General features: G+C 49.7%; 2 protein-coding genes across 3 annotated transcripts in view; one reads left to right on the top strand and one right to left on the bottom strand.

Moving 5' to 3' along the window:
• Nucleotides 1-6,957, bottom strand: part of SPG11 (SPG11 vesicle trafficking associated, spatacsin) — a gene marked incomplete at its 5' end in the record, with an annotated part of 43,515 nt that extends 36,558 nt beyond the window's left edge. Inside the window, 4 exons of one of the 2 annotated variants that reach the window (XM_081337732.1) lie at nt 2,881-3,076; nt 4,110-4,337; nt 6,468-6,640; nt 6,776-6,957. In XM_081337732.1, the coding sequence (XP_081193858.1) occupies nt 2,881-3,076; nt 4,110-4,337; nt 6,468-6,640; nt 6,776-6,957 (779 nt within the window). Of the gene's footprint in view, nt 1-2,880; nt 3,077-4,109; nt 4,338-6,467; nt 6,641-6,775 lie in introns of those variants that run through there. The other variant, XM_081337733.1, reaches the window with a different exon arrangement.
• Nucleotides 6,958-7,083: 126 nt separating this feature from the next.
• Nucleotides 7,084-12,378, top strand: CIAO2A (cytosolic iron-sulfur assembly component 2A). Its single transcript, XM_081337153.1, has 5 exons — nt 7,084-7,286; nt 7,389-7,553; nt 9,311-9,360; nt 10,898-10,943; nt 11,830-12,378. The coding sequence occupies exons 1-5, from the start codon at nt 7,154-7,156 to the stop codon at nt 11,925-11,927; spliced, it is 492 nt and encodes a 163-aa protein (XP_081193279.1). The 5' UTR covers nt 7,084-7,153; the 3' UTR covers nt 11,928-12,378.
• The last annotated feature ends 1,896 nt before the right edge of the window (nt 12,379-14,274 follow it).

The following is a 14,274-nucleotide window of genomic DNA, read 5'->3' as shown; positions in this document are numbered from 1 at the left end:
GGGGCAGAGACAGGAGAGGCTACAAAAGGAGGCAGTTTGGGCGGGAGAGGGAGAGAGAAAAAAGACACAGCCTTGTGAAGAGGAGTCAACTGGAGCTGCACCAAAGGGAAAAGGAGGGGGGAGAGGGGAGATCAAAGAGGCCAGCTGGGAGACGATCTACAACTTCTATGGCAGCCATCCGTGCCAGGCACGCACACAGGTGGCAGCGGCAAACAAGCAAGAAATGCAGCAGGGGAGGGGTCACCCTCCATGAGGAATGAAGAAAGGCAGCATTGGCTAGAAGTGAAGCACGGAGGGAGGGAGGAGATGGCAATGAGAAAGAGGGAGGAAGAGAGCAGGAAGGAGGGAAACGGACAGGAAGTAAGTGTTGGAAGAAAAAGCCAGGGACTTGCTTTCCAGCCAGGAGGCTATACTTGAAGCACTGCCTTTTGAAATAGGCGAGAGGAAGCCGTCTACTCAAGAGATGTTTATTGGCAGAAGCAAAGTGCCATTTCAGCAGTTCGGTTCTGGATCAGCTGAAAAACAAACCAGGAGACTGGAAGGATTCTTATGTGATTTTTGTGGCTTTGAAGTGCCGGGATTTGTGCAATGTGAGCTTTGTGTTCTTAAAAAGTGTTTGGCAATTTCTATTATGGCTGATTGGTGCTGGAGAAGACTCCTGCGAGTCCCTTGGACTGCAAGGCGATCAAACCGGTCAGTCCTAGAGGAGATCAATCCTGACTGCTCTTTAGAAGGCCAGATCCTGAAGCTAAAACTCAAATACTTTGGCCACCTAATGAGAAGGAAGGACTCACTGGAGAAGAGCCTAATGCTGGGAAAGATCGAGGGCAATAGAAGAAGGGGACGACAGAGAATGAGGTGGCTGGATGGAGTCACTGAAGCAGTAGGCGTGAGCTTAAATGGACTCCAGAAGATGGTAGAAGACAGGAAGGCCTGGAGGAATGTTGTCCATAGGGTCGCGATGGGTCGGACACGACTTCGCAGCTAACAACAACAACAACAACATTATGGCTGATGGCTGATGTCCCATGTTGGATTTTGGGTTCTAATTCTATGGCTCTGCTATTGTTAGCTGTAGGTTTTGCTGCAAGGGATTTTGAAGTATTTTTGTCCTGAATGGATTTTGCCTGTAGCATTCATTTACTAATGAATGGAATCATTTGGGAAGGCTGCCTTAGTCAGCAGCCAGTACTTGCTACATTTGGCTTTTGTTTTTTTCTTAAACGGGGCTGCTGTCTCCTTAACTTTCCTTTCTAGCCAGTAGCTAATTCTTAAAGGGGAATACGCCTTTTTAAGCTAGTTCCCTCAGCGGGTTGTCTTTTCTGTCTGTGGAGGGTTTTCTTTGATGAATATATGGAAGAGGGAAAATATGGAGGGGGGTGTCAAATTCTTCCCTCAAGAGGAAGGAGATGGGAATGAGAAAGAGGGAGGGAGGGAAGGAGGGAGGGAAACAGGAAGGGAGGAGGGAGGGAGATTGGAATGACAGAGAGGGAGGGTCTGAAGCACTTGGCCACCAGCAGCCCTGCCATTGGCTTTGCTTGTCAAAAGGTCGCAAAAGGCGATCACATGACCCTGGGAATGCTGCAACCGTCATTAAATGTGAAAAATGGTCATAAGTCACTTTTTTCAGTGCCGTTGTAAGTTCAAACAGTCACTAAGCAAACTGTTGTAAGTCAAGGACTACCTGTACTTTTATCACTTTTTTCCTTTTTTTTTTCAAGGCAGAAGGGAAAACACCCTTGCTCAAAGAAGCAGTTATTACTGCCTGGAACCAGCCTCGTGTCTTCTCCCGGGCTGCATAAACCAGCCAGGAGGGGCACGGGTCCAATAAACAGGTGGTAGAGCTCAGCCTCCTCATGATCCTGTCCACCTCATCGGGGGTCATAGGATCGAACTCAGTCCAGATAACACTTTCAAGACCACTCGAATCCTCCCTGTCAGATTCTGTCCAGTCAGAGTCCAAGCCGGCCCGAATCTGAGCAATTTTATCCGCAAGATGACGACTGAACTCCTCGGCCTGTCCCTGCAAGGGATCCTCCCTCTCCTCCCGATGAAGGAGGGAGCGAGTAACCCGAAACAGGGCGGCTGGGCGATTATCTGCGGACGCGATGAGGGTAGTGAAGTAATTAGACTTCGCCGTCCTCATTGCAGCGAGATAAGACCTTGTAAAGATAAGACCTTGACGGGAAGTGAGTCGGGCATTTTAATCAACACGGTAAAAATCAGATGTGAGTGTGGGAGATCATTTTCCAGGCCTGAGGCAACTCTGAAGTGGTGCCAGCAGAAAATCAAGGCTAATTCAGGAGCATGAGCAGAATATAACTATGGTGGGTGCTACTTCAACACTGAATAAGGGACGGTTTCAAAAGGAAATCAGGGAACCCGGAGCCAAGTCTAAGGGAGATGGGCAATGGAGAAGTATGAAATATCAATGAGGGGGGGATAGATGACGGATGGAAGGATGAATAGACAGACAGATAGATCTCCTTACCAATATCTCTCATTGGCCCACCAGCTCTAGCAGGGGACATCCTTTCACACAAAGTGCCATCTGCGTCCCATGGGAGATTCGGACGGCCCCAGCCCTGTTAGCTTAAGGCACTGGAGACCTGGATGTTTCCCCAGGCATTTGGGTCAAGAGGTTAGATGAGTTCTGCTGATGTTGATGGGGGGGAGGGGGATTGTGAATGTGGGTTACTGTTTTACCCTTAGACATGGGCAGTTATACGTGTGGTTTTCATGCTCTTTCTAATCTTTTTAAACTACTCAGAATCATTCAAGTGAGATGGGTGGCCATATAAATCATCTAAATAAACAAATTTTATGCTGGAAATCAGGCAGCCTTCGGAAAATAGCCTTCAAACATTTCAGGCCACCTACCTGAAGTACAAGTTGAGGTCAACAGCAGCAACACAGCTGGAGCGGCTGACAACCACAGCCACGCTGAGATCATATGAAATACTTAGCTGCACAAGAGGAAATGGCATATCCTGGTTTCTCTCTTCTTGCCCCCGTGACTGATAGAGAGAAACATTGATGTGGGCCAAATAGGCACCATCAATAGCACCAAATATATCTTTGTAAAAAGTTAAAGAAGTTCACAGGCTGTTGAAATAACAGGACAAAAATACCAACAAGAAACACACCCTTCAAAGAGCACAACTATGTGTATGCCTGCTTCAGATTAAGCCTTACTGGGCAATCTCATCTTATTTTTAGAGTAAATGTGCACAGAAAATCAAGTAAGCCATACATTCAATAGAACTTGCTGCCGGGAAAATACTACCATTTTTTTTTAAAAAAAGAAATCTTTTTATGTTCTGTGAAGGAAAACCAGGATGCAGCAGTTAAAGATCAATTGTCAGACAACTGACAGGGTTATTCTGCTGCATTCCAATCTAGGGAAAGATGACCCAACCGGAGTCACAGCCTCCACCATAGATCTATTTAATTATAACAAGAAATACTCTTTTCTTAACTTCTTAAGTCTTTTAACAATTGCTGAAATAACTCTCCGTCCTTGCTTTCAGTGGAAACATATCACTGCTGCATTTTTTTCAGTCAATCAGGATGCATAATTAGCATGCACAATTTCCACCAGAGGCCTGCAAAATGGCTACAAGGATTTCAAACATTTCACTCTTCATGATTATCTATATGCTACTGTTGAGTCTCAGGAGGAAAAATAAATTGTTTTGTGGTAATCTAGAGCACATTTTTGAAGGCTCTTGAAGAGTCTTCTAAGATCAAGGAAGGACTGCAGAAGAGAAGCTGTTGGATAGATACAAGGGCCTTGTGGTTGGGTCAGCCCAGAAGCAAACATTAACCTGAAGCAAGGGTGGGCACCTCACAGATACAGATAGAGAGATATAGATATCTCTCGTGGGATATAGAGTCCTCATTCACCCTTCTGTGTCCTGCAAGAACCCTTGGATCAAGAGGGCACATTTTGTCTTTTTCACAATACAGCTGGGAATTAACATGCTAAATCTTTATTAGGTAAAATGCATCAATTTCCACTCTTAGATTTCAGCAATACCCAACCCTGGATGTGGCCAAACAACAGTCCTTGGAAGCTCGCCCAACACCAGCTTTATATTAAAGGATACGGATCCATCCGGTCTCATCCAGCAAGAAGATGATACCTCTGCAGAAAGTAACATTCACTGTCCTTTCCAAAGTTTGTGGGGGCAAATCAAGCCTAAAGCAGCCTTCCACCTCTTCCCCCAGTGGTCCTCCAGGAAAAAAGAGGTGTACAATCATAAAGTTGTTGAGCAACAGTATCACTCTGCTATTTTTAAATGACAGCACTTGCAAGGATGAAATAGACAGTAAGTCTGTAAAAGAGGACATAAAGAATATTTTATATTTTGTAATGGAGAAATAACATGCACAGAGAAACACTGATTTTAGAAAAGCACATTCCATTAGCTTGTTAACCTAGCACTTGTGGAATTTCAATTTTTATAAATAATTATGATTTTTGCAGCCCCATGAACCTCTCCAATTTCTGAAAATTGGCAACATAGTTTCCGGCAATTTTGAAGACAGATATTTAAAAAAAACTATCAATCTCTCCCAATTCCTATAATTGTTACTTTATACTTTACCATGAACATTTTATTGTTTACTATTATATTGCTGAATGTTTTATATCTTACTATGTAAGCCACCACGAGTCCAACTCAGTATAGAATTGAACACCTACACTAAGTGTTCCACTATCAAAGAAACAACCCAACATCCCATAAGACAATGGTGGCGAACCTATGGCACAAGTGCCAGAGGTGGCCCTCTCTGTTGGCACGCGCGCCGCCGCCAACAGCAGGTCCATCAGGCCGCCACCGCTGCCCAGAGCAGGAGCCCCGCCCAGCACAAAGGAGGCGAAGCGGCCGACGAGCCAGCTCAAGTAGAGGTGGTAGAGCAGAGGTCACCAACCACTGTCAATTGCTGGCCTGGAAGAAAAGGGAGGGGAAAGCATTTTGCATGCATGCGTGCACGGGGCCGCGAGCATGCGCATGCTGCAAATGGGGCGGGGCTAGTGGCTGCATGATACTCACTAGCCCTGCCCTGTTCTTGCGTGGTGCAGCGCCTTGTATCAGCGCCCTGCAGCACGGTGGCCCATTTTTGCGCCCCTGGTTTTTGCGTGCCAGAGGCGGCACTCAGAAGCACCTCCCTGCCCCCCCCAGGGCACCATAATCCTGATGCAGCCCTGGCACATTGCAATAAATAAGTGGGTTTGGGGTTGTGGTTTGGGCACTCGGTCTCTAAAAGGTTCACCATCACTGAGCTAGGGAATTCTTGGATAAACCATATTCACACACCATTCAAAGGAGAGAAGAAAAATACTAAGAAAAAAACAAAGAGGGGAACAGATCTTCTCCAGCCCTCCACACCCAGATAAGCAGGAATTAACATCAGGCAAACAATCAAGGAGAAAACAACACCCTAATCAAGGAACTATGAAGGAGAAAACCACACTGCCATCAACATTGGTAGTAGGTAGGGCAAGTGCTGGGAATGACCTTGGGAAGAGGGAACAATCAGACAAAGGTAAAAGACTGTACTTTCAGACTTGCAAGGTTTTGTTAATGTAGCCCTACAACAGGGGTGTCAAACTCAATTTCATTGAGGGCCGCATCAGCATTGCGGTTGCCCTGGGGGTGGGGGTGGCCAAGGTGGGCGTGGCCTACTGGGTGGGCGTGGCTAGAGTGCGTATGGCCTACTGGGTGGGCGTGGCCAGCTCTACAACGTTCGCATCAAGGGTGCCTATGGGGGCCTGGGCAGGAGTGGGACAGATCTGAGGGTCTCTGGCAGGAGGGTCTCTGGGCCAGGGCCAAGGCAGCAGGGGCCGTTCCCTCCCTGTTTCCAGGATGGCTTCGCGGGCCGCATGAAACCACTTTGCGGGCCGGATCTGGCGGCTTTGTGTTTGACATGTCTGCCCTACAATAAAGTAGAATTGAGCTCATCAGCTAGAAGAAGCAGTATTTCCATCTTACCTGGATTCAGATTCAATGTATTCTCTCTCCTTATCACATTATCAGCCACAAGTAGGAATATGGGGTGAGCTAGGTGGAGGGTTTTATTACATACAGATGACCCGGAGAAACAGGTTTGGATGAAGATTGGTGGGACCTAATTCGTAATCTCCGGGGGCAGAAGGGAGCCCTAGAGACCATCTCCCGGTAGCTTCTATTCCCAGGAACGACCGTTCTTAAGTGGCGTCATCTGAAAACTAGCCGAGAGGTGCAACTTCTGCAAAGCAGAGCATTTTACTCCGAGATTTCTCTCGCGATGGCACTAAAGGCACAGAGAGGCCAAGAGAAACCAGCGCAGAGATCCACCAATCTCGGCAGCCAGACTGAGACGCCTGAAAATAGCAGCTTTCAAAAACAGAACCTTACCGGGCCCCCCTCCCGGAGGCAGCCCCGGGGCCCTTCCCGCCGCCCCTGCCCGGGGAGACTCGCCTGCGTCCCGGGAGGCCAGCAGGGCCCGCAGCCGCTCTTCGGGGACGCCGCGCAGGAGGGTCGCGTCCCACCGCCCGGACTCGGAGGCCGCCTCGTAGAGCAGCAGCGCCCGCGCCTCGCTGACGGCCAGCAGCCGCAGCCGCCCCCCCGACGGCTCCTCCGCCCAGACGAAGCTGCAAGAGGCGCCGCGGGTCAGACCCCCGCCCGGCCCCCCCCCGGCCGGGACCCTTCCGGGCGCCGCGAGGGGGAAGCTCGGGGGACCTTGGGCCGCCCCCTCCCCTCCCTCCCCCCCCGCGGGCCGCGCTTACTCTTCCCAGGCGCCGGGCAGCGAGACGCCGGGCAGCCGCGCCCAGGGCAGCCCCGACAGGCGCAGCTCGTTCGGCCCGGCCACGGCCAGCGCTGCCCGCCCGCGGCTGAGCTTGGCCCGCAGCGGCCCGGCCGGGCGCCCCTCGAGCGGCGGCAGCAGCAGCACCCGCAGCGGCTCGGCCATCCCCGCCGCCGGACCGGCGCCCAGGGGCGGCGACGCGCGAGGCCTGCCGGGCGCTGTAGTCCCGCGGGACTTCCGGCGCCACCGCGCAGCCGCCGCCCCGCCCCCGCCGGAAAAGCGCGCCCCCGCCCCGCGCACGGAGCCCCGGCTGCTGCTGCCGCCGCCGGCGGGCGCCCTGCCGAGGAGGCCCCGGGCGGCGATGCTGGCGCTGGCGCTGCTGTGGCGGGCGCTGGGGAGCGCGGGCTATGCGGAGGCGGCGCCGCGGCGCGCGGGCGAGAGCGGGCGGGCCGCCGCCATGGCGCAGGCGCAGGAGCGGGCGCTGGAGGTCTACGGTGGGTGGGGGGGTGGGGGGCGGGCGGGGGGCGCGGGGGGGGGGAGGGGCGGCGCCGGCCCGCCCCGCTCAGCCCGCCCCTCCTCTTGCCCCCCCCGCGCAGATCTGATCCGCAGCATCCGCGACCCCGAGAAGCCCAGCACGCTGGAGGAGCTGGAGGTGGTGAGCGAGAGCGGCGTGGAGGTGGCCGAGACCGCGCCGGGCCAGAGCCTGATCACCATCCGCTTCACGCCCACCGTGCCCCACTGCTCGCTGGCCACGCTCATCGGTAGGACCGCCGCCGAGTCCGCCGCGGAGCCCCGGGAGGCTCCCCCGCCAGGGCGCCGTCCGGTGCTCGCGGGCTCCTGCCCTTCGCCTCGCTCGGATGCGGCCCCTCGCGCCGTCTCCTGGGCGCCGGTGCGCACCTGATCCCGCAGCCCGTTGGCCCCGGCCAGCTGCCCTGCACCCGTGGTTCCCGGCGCGGCTTGGCTGGCTGCCGGAGCCCGAGCGGAGCCCCTGCCTCTGGCGTGGTCCGGCGCCGCTTCAGGCCCGCTGGCCAGGCCGGAGCAGCTGCCCCCTTCCGGGCCGGGCCGTCCAGCCGGGCGAGCGCTGGGCTTCCCCCGGCCCCGTCTGGGACTCTTGCCTTCCAGGGGCCCGATGCTGCGACTGTTACTGGACTCGTTTTCTTTTTTCTCAGCTGTAGCTTAGCTTGTGTTTTTCATTAAAATCCCTGCCTGAGATTTGTTTAAAAACTAAAAAAGTGGGGCGTAAAACGACGAGAGGGACTGCCTCATCTATTTGCAAGACCAAGCCCAGATAGCAGCCGTGCTAAGCCGTCCGTGGGCCTTGGGGGGAGATTGTGGCTGGCTCAGATAGCTTAATCCTTGGGAAGAGCTCCAGGCTGAACCCTCCTGTGTCTTCCTCCTCCAGGGCCTCCGGACACAGCCAGGGAGCAGAAGTGTGTTTCTTCTCTTTCAATTCTCTGTCATAGTAAAGCATAGGATAGGATAGAAGAGGCAGGAAATACAACACTTGGTTGGCCAAGTCTGATTGGACAGGCAAGGAATTTAATTGTAAGATACCAATAGGAGAAGATAGTAGAAAAGATGAGAAGGATAATGGTAAATACAGCCATACTTCATAATAGGTACATAAATGGGCACTTTAAGAAACAGAGGCATAGGGAGAGGCACCAACCCCCCCCCCCCAACCAAATACACCCAAACATGCAGGAGCCTGTTTGGAGCTATTCTGCCCCCATAGTTCCCACAGTACAGAAGCCATCAGGAAACCGGAACTGGGCAAGGGTGTCGTGGTAGCCAAAACAAATCCTAGTTTAATTGCATAGCTAGGCTTACACATAAGACTCAGCCAATAGTTGTTTTTATCGGGCTGTTGTACAAATTTAACTTGGCATAATTAAATAAGTATGTTAGACTTCTGGACTCAGATATGACAAGTGATGGTTAAAGCAAGAAGGACTTTATAAACCTGCATTAAATCATGGTTCATCATGAAACTATAAGCCAATTTTTTTTGGGGGGGTTGCATCTTTTGGGGACAAGCAAATCATATTTTGTCTTTGTGATGTCCTTGAAGCCATCCTTTCATTTTATTTTCTAAGGGAAGACTTCTTGCCTCAGGATATAATAATTTTAATCAATAGGCAGCTTGCAAGCACCAGACGTTTATAAACATCTATTTATACTGAAGCAGGGCCAAGACCCTCGCTGGATGTAGCTAGCATAGGTGACTTCAGGAGAGTCTCTTACCTAAGTGAAAAGCATTCCAATGTGTTGACAACAGCTGCTGTTCCGTGTTATCTGCTACCACTGAGAAAAAATGGACTTTGTACAGAGGCCTATCCTTTTTAAATGAAGGAAACCAGGTTCTCCCAAAATATTTGCTAAGCCAGGGCACTAAAAGTTAGACCAGACTGCACGGCTCATGGTCAGTTGCTGTTCTGATAAAAAAAAATAATTGAGAGACAGAGAATGAGTCATATGTTTGAAAAGCAAACTGAAGTATTTTTTCATGAAAATTTAGGACTCTGTTTGAGGATCAAACTTCAGCGATGTTTACCTTTCAAGCACAAGGTATGTCCTTTGTGTTTTTCTCTCCATTGAACTGTGAGATAGGTTCTCCTGGAAGGCCGTTGTTGCTGGCACTGCTTGGGCTATAAGAGTAGCACGGTGGCAATCCACAGCTTGCCTATTCTCAACTGCGGGAGAGAGGCTGTTTGCAAGAAGGCAGAAGCGGAGAGGCCTAAGGGGATCCTAGTCAGCCATCACCCATATGCACATTATAAGGAAGGCATTCCCAGAGGGTGGGCCGCGATGGCCGGGTAATTACACTTTTCAATTGGGCTATTCCCCCACTGGGGCCCCAGGCCAACTCGCCCAGCCATGTATTTAGGCCCTCAGGAAAGGATCGGAGGGTAGGGGCCAACCTCACATGGGGGGGGGGAGATGTTCCAGAGGGACATCTCGTAATTATTTTATTATTTTATTTGTTCGATGTATTTTTTTTAATCCCATTTATATCCCGCCCTTCTCCGAAGACTCAGGGCGGCTTACAATTTTAAGCACAAACCAATGTGCTTAGCAGTAGCCTTCATTCTATGTATATGACTGCTTATTAGGGCTTTCGGGTCCCCCCCAAGTGGCATTATTACAAAGTCAGCTTATTGCCCCCAACAATCTGGGTCCTCATTTTACCTACCTCGGAAGGATGGAAGGCTGAGTCAACCTTGCCACCTGTCTCACCATGGGGCCACTGTAGATGGCTGATAACAATAAAACAGAAACAAAAAGCAGTGTAAATATAACACTAGCAAAGTTACAGAACAATAAGCGATGAAAAAAATGAGAATCTAGAGATAGGAGAATAAAAGATGGGCGGGTGGGGAAGCAGAGAGTGAAGGGGGAGGTGGGGCTTGCCACCTCCAGTGTGGCCCTCCCTCCTTGGGTCCCCAGTAGTTGGCCTCCCCAGGCCTGCCTGCTTGCCTAGAAGAGTCAACCCCTTGCAAAAGCTTGCTAGCTGCTTCAGCCCCACTTTTCCCTGACACCACAGCCAGCGATCAGCAGCTTCCAACAGGTTGGTCGCTGTATGCGAGGGACAACATCCCCATCCACATGAGTGTGGTCTCAGAAGCAGGCATTAGCTTTCACTTGGCTTGTGCTGCCTTGAGCTAAGCCGAACTGTGAATTCACACAACTCGAAAGAGTGCAAACCAGAAATGACTCATCAAAAAATAGAATTTCACTGCATTAGAAACCCCCAAGCCCCTTAGGATTCAAATTCTTGACCAGTACATTGTCCTGTGAAGAGTAGTTATGGCATGGAAGTGCATAAGACAATTCAAGGAGTAAATAAGTATTTGAACTTTGTATTAATTAGTTTTGAGTTCAAATTTGCTTTAAAGGGGCCTATAAAAAGGGAAGGAAGTACTTGCATAATTGCCATACTCTTTCAGAAATACATGAAAAAGAAATCCCTTGGTTTTAAAGCAGAAATGTTGGGTGTAGGTTATTTATTCAACGTAGCTGGATGCGGGGGGGGGGGGGGGCGTAATATGCAGATTCTTAATGGAGCAAAAGCTGTTTCTAAGCTGACATTTTTCTGTCTCATTAGCTGGAAATCTACATATCAGAGGGGGCTCATTCTATTGAGGAAGACAGTAAGTATGCCTTCAGGTTGTGGTTAGAGTGAAATATTTTTAATGGAAAAAATCTGTTTAAAACTGATCACCTCCATTTTCCCCCACAATGAAGACCCAGAGATGGGTTGAATTGAGTGTTTCATGCATGGGGGTGGGTAAGGGTGGGAGGGTAGACCCCGCTCTGCTGCATCAAATATTGTGTACAGGTCATTATTAGAGGAGAATTCCGTTGTCGGAGGCTGGGCCTTCATCACAGGGAACTTCCTAAAGTCATGCTCTCCAGGTTGTCCCTTAGACTATTCCTTGGGGAATAGCTAGGCAGGTAGAATTTCCACCAGGTAGGAGCTGATGCATCTAGGTGAAGCCCATTGTGAGACATTTGCTTCGTACCGTTGCAAAATAAAGATTAAAAAGTTGCATACCTTTTCACCTTACCATTACATTATGCCACTGCATGTGGTAATTACGATGCTACCATAATTTTTCATTTAGAGGAAGATTGATGGGTAATACATCCTGAGAAAAATAAAAAAGCGCTTAAGGAAGGTGTCAGGAGAACTTCATGGAGAAAATCTGTGTACTGTACAAGGGTGTAGTCAATACCGGCTTGATGGCACACAGTGGAAAAAACCAGCCAGTCTCTCCTGATCATTCCCTCTCAATCCCAAAGGCGCTTTACTTTGTTTTTGCTTCTTGGATTAGAAGTGAAATGTCTTCAAGCAAAAACAGAGTAAGTCCAGTTGCCTTTTGAAAAAGCACCTTTGGGACAACCATGACCTGAATAACTGAGAATCTCCACAGACGTTTACTTTTAATATTATGAGGTGGATTGCAGTTGCTTTGATGATAAATTTGCTTGGTTTCCAGTCAAAAGCTTCTTGAGAATTTTTCCATTGTGTTGCAGTCAACAAACAAATCAATGATAAAGAGAGAGTCGCAGCAGCAATGGAGAATCCCAGTTTGCGGGAGATTGTGGACCAGTGCGTGCTGGACCCCGACTGACTCGGAATATCTGCCTCCTTTGTATCAACGTCTTTATAACATTACCTTGAATTTAATACTAAAAGTTATTTTTAAAGAATCATTTTGAAAGCATCCAATTAATTGCAAACAAGAGTGAGCAGACCCGATCAATCTCAGATGAACTGTATAGAATAACAAGTTAATATTCTCTTAAAATTGATATTTCTAAATATGAACAGTTTTTATTGCCAGGTTATAAAAAAGAAATTGGACAACCAGTCTGGAATGGTATAAGGTCTCCTGCTCAAACGGGTTTAGACTAGAAGACCTCCAGGTTCCCTTCCAACCCTTCTATGTTCTATGAATGTGTGTTGTAATTTTTAAAATCCAATTTTAGTTGATTTTTCCACTAATGGTGTGTGTGTGTGTGTGTGTATATATGAATAGCTACTCTGTTAAAGATGAATAAAATAGAGAATTGTTGAAAAAATGTTTTTTGATATCATTGCATTTTCTGTATAGATTAAAGGGGAAAGGATGTGTCAAAACAGATGAGGAATAGGCCAGAATCCGTAAGGGCAGGACTCCTATAACCACATGGCAGCGATGCTGCTGGCACTTGGCGATGAAATAGCCGGACCGTCGTGCAGTGAAAGGGTCTTCCTGGCAGACAGAAGCTTGGTGCAATCTCCCACCAAGGCCAAGGCCTTGACCTCAGCCCTGGGGCCACTGCGGCCACTCACATAGGCTGCCTCATGCCATTCCACCACCCTGGTGTCCGAGCCTTGCGGCATGACGGCATTGCCCTACGGCCCAGCATTCTCCAGGATCCCCCACACTCGGCTTCCCTTCAGGCTCTGCTCTCTTTCTCCAATAGACCCTGTGGCCCACCCAAGGCTGCTCTGGGTCATGAGGTCTTTCTTCTTGAAGCAGCTTCAGAGAGGCCTCGCCGGCCTCCGAACATGTTGTGAAAGCACCCTCGCTCTTGAACGATTTTCGAAGGCTCTGCAAGCCACAAGTGAGCTCACCCCATTCTAGTGTTGCCTCTGAAAATTGCACAAGAATGGAGCATACTTTCAAGAGCAGTTGTTTGGTGAATGCTAGCATGTCAACTTCAACATGTGTGCCATAAGTTTGCCATCACCGCACTAAGCCATTCCCTCCAGCCCCCCCCTTTTTTTGAAAGCAGCCAGGGAGGACGGCAGCCACTCCTCTACACAGACTCCCCAGTGAACAGTTCAGACTGTCAGGGGTCCCCCGTTTAATTTCACTCCTTGTCCTGCCCTCAATTTCTGCCCCTCCTGGGACTCCTCAGCACTTTAGATCATTCTGGCAAGCGAAATAAGCCGCTCCTTGCAGAGGGCATATCCCTCGGATCAGGCGCTTCCTGGCCCGTGGCCAGGGCATCCCATGGACTGCTGCAGTTTGCTCTCCCTGGCCGGCTGGCCTCAGCCACACTCACAGGCTGCTTGACCTCAGGCCCAGACACACAGCTGAAATGCCGAGTCCGCAGGAAATAGGGAAGGATACCAAAGGAGAACAATGATTTTTTTTCACGCATGGGTTGCTGGAATGTGAATAGATATTTGTATCTACACTTGCTTTCAGAAGGGTTCAGTTTGCCTACCGACCAAATCGCTCTACGGAGGATGCTATCTCTTCTGTTCTCCATCTGAGCTTGCAGCACTTAGAGGAAAGAAATACTCGTGTGTTTGTTGTTGACTTCAGTTCGGCGTTTAACACAATCACTCCCTAGCATCTAGTAGACAAACTGGGCCTTTTAGGCTTAAACACCCTCTGTGCAACTGGATTCTTGATTTTCTTACCATCAGGCCCCAGTATGTGCGAGCTGGAACAAATACCTCTGATACCATTTTCTTGAGCACAGGTTCTCCTCAGGGCCGCATCCTAAGTCTGCTGCTGTTCACCCTGTTGACTCATGACTGTTGTGCTAGGTTTGCCACCAACCATATTGTGAAGTTTGCAGATGATACAACAGTAGTGGGCCTTATTCATGATGACAGTGTGGAAGTTTACCGCAAGGAGGTCGAGGGATTGGTGAATCTTGTGTAAGGAAAACAGCCTAGTTTTAAATACCGGAAAAACCAAAGAGATCATTGTCGATTTCAGAAAAGGCAGGGACAGCCACGCTTCTCTGTGCATTAATGATTCACCTGTGGAGATAGTTACCAACATGAAATTCCTGGGTGTGCTGGGTTGGTCGCTCAACAGTGAGAAACTGGTGAAGCAGACAGAGCAGCGCCTGCACTTTCTGCGTCGCATGAGAAAAGCACATCTTCCTTCCCCTGTCCTGACCACTTTCTACAGGGGGATGATTGAGAGCATCCTATCATACAGCATCACAGTCTGGTTTGGAAGCATCCCT

Source organism: Vipera berus (genome assembly GCF_964194415.1).
Source record: "Vipera berus genome assembly, chromosome: 12".
Classification (NCBI taxonomy): domain Eukaryota; kingdom Metazoa; phylum Chordata; class Lepidosauria; order Squamata; family Viperidae; genus Vipera; species Vipera berus.
This window is presented reverse-complemented; position numbering and strand designations above follow the sequence as displayed.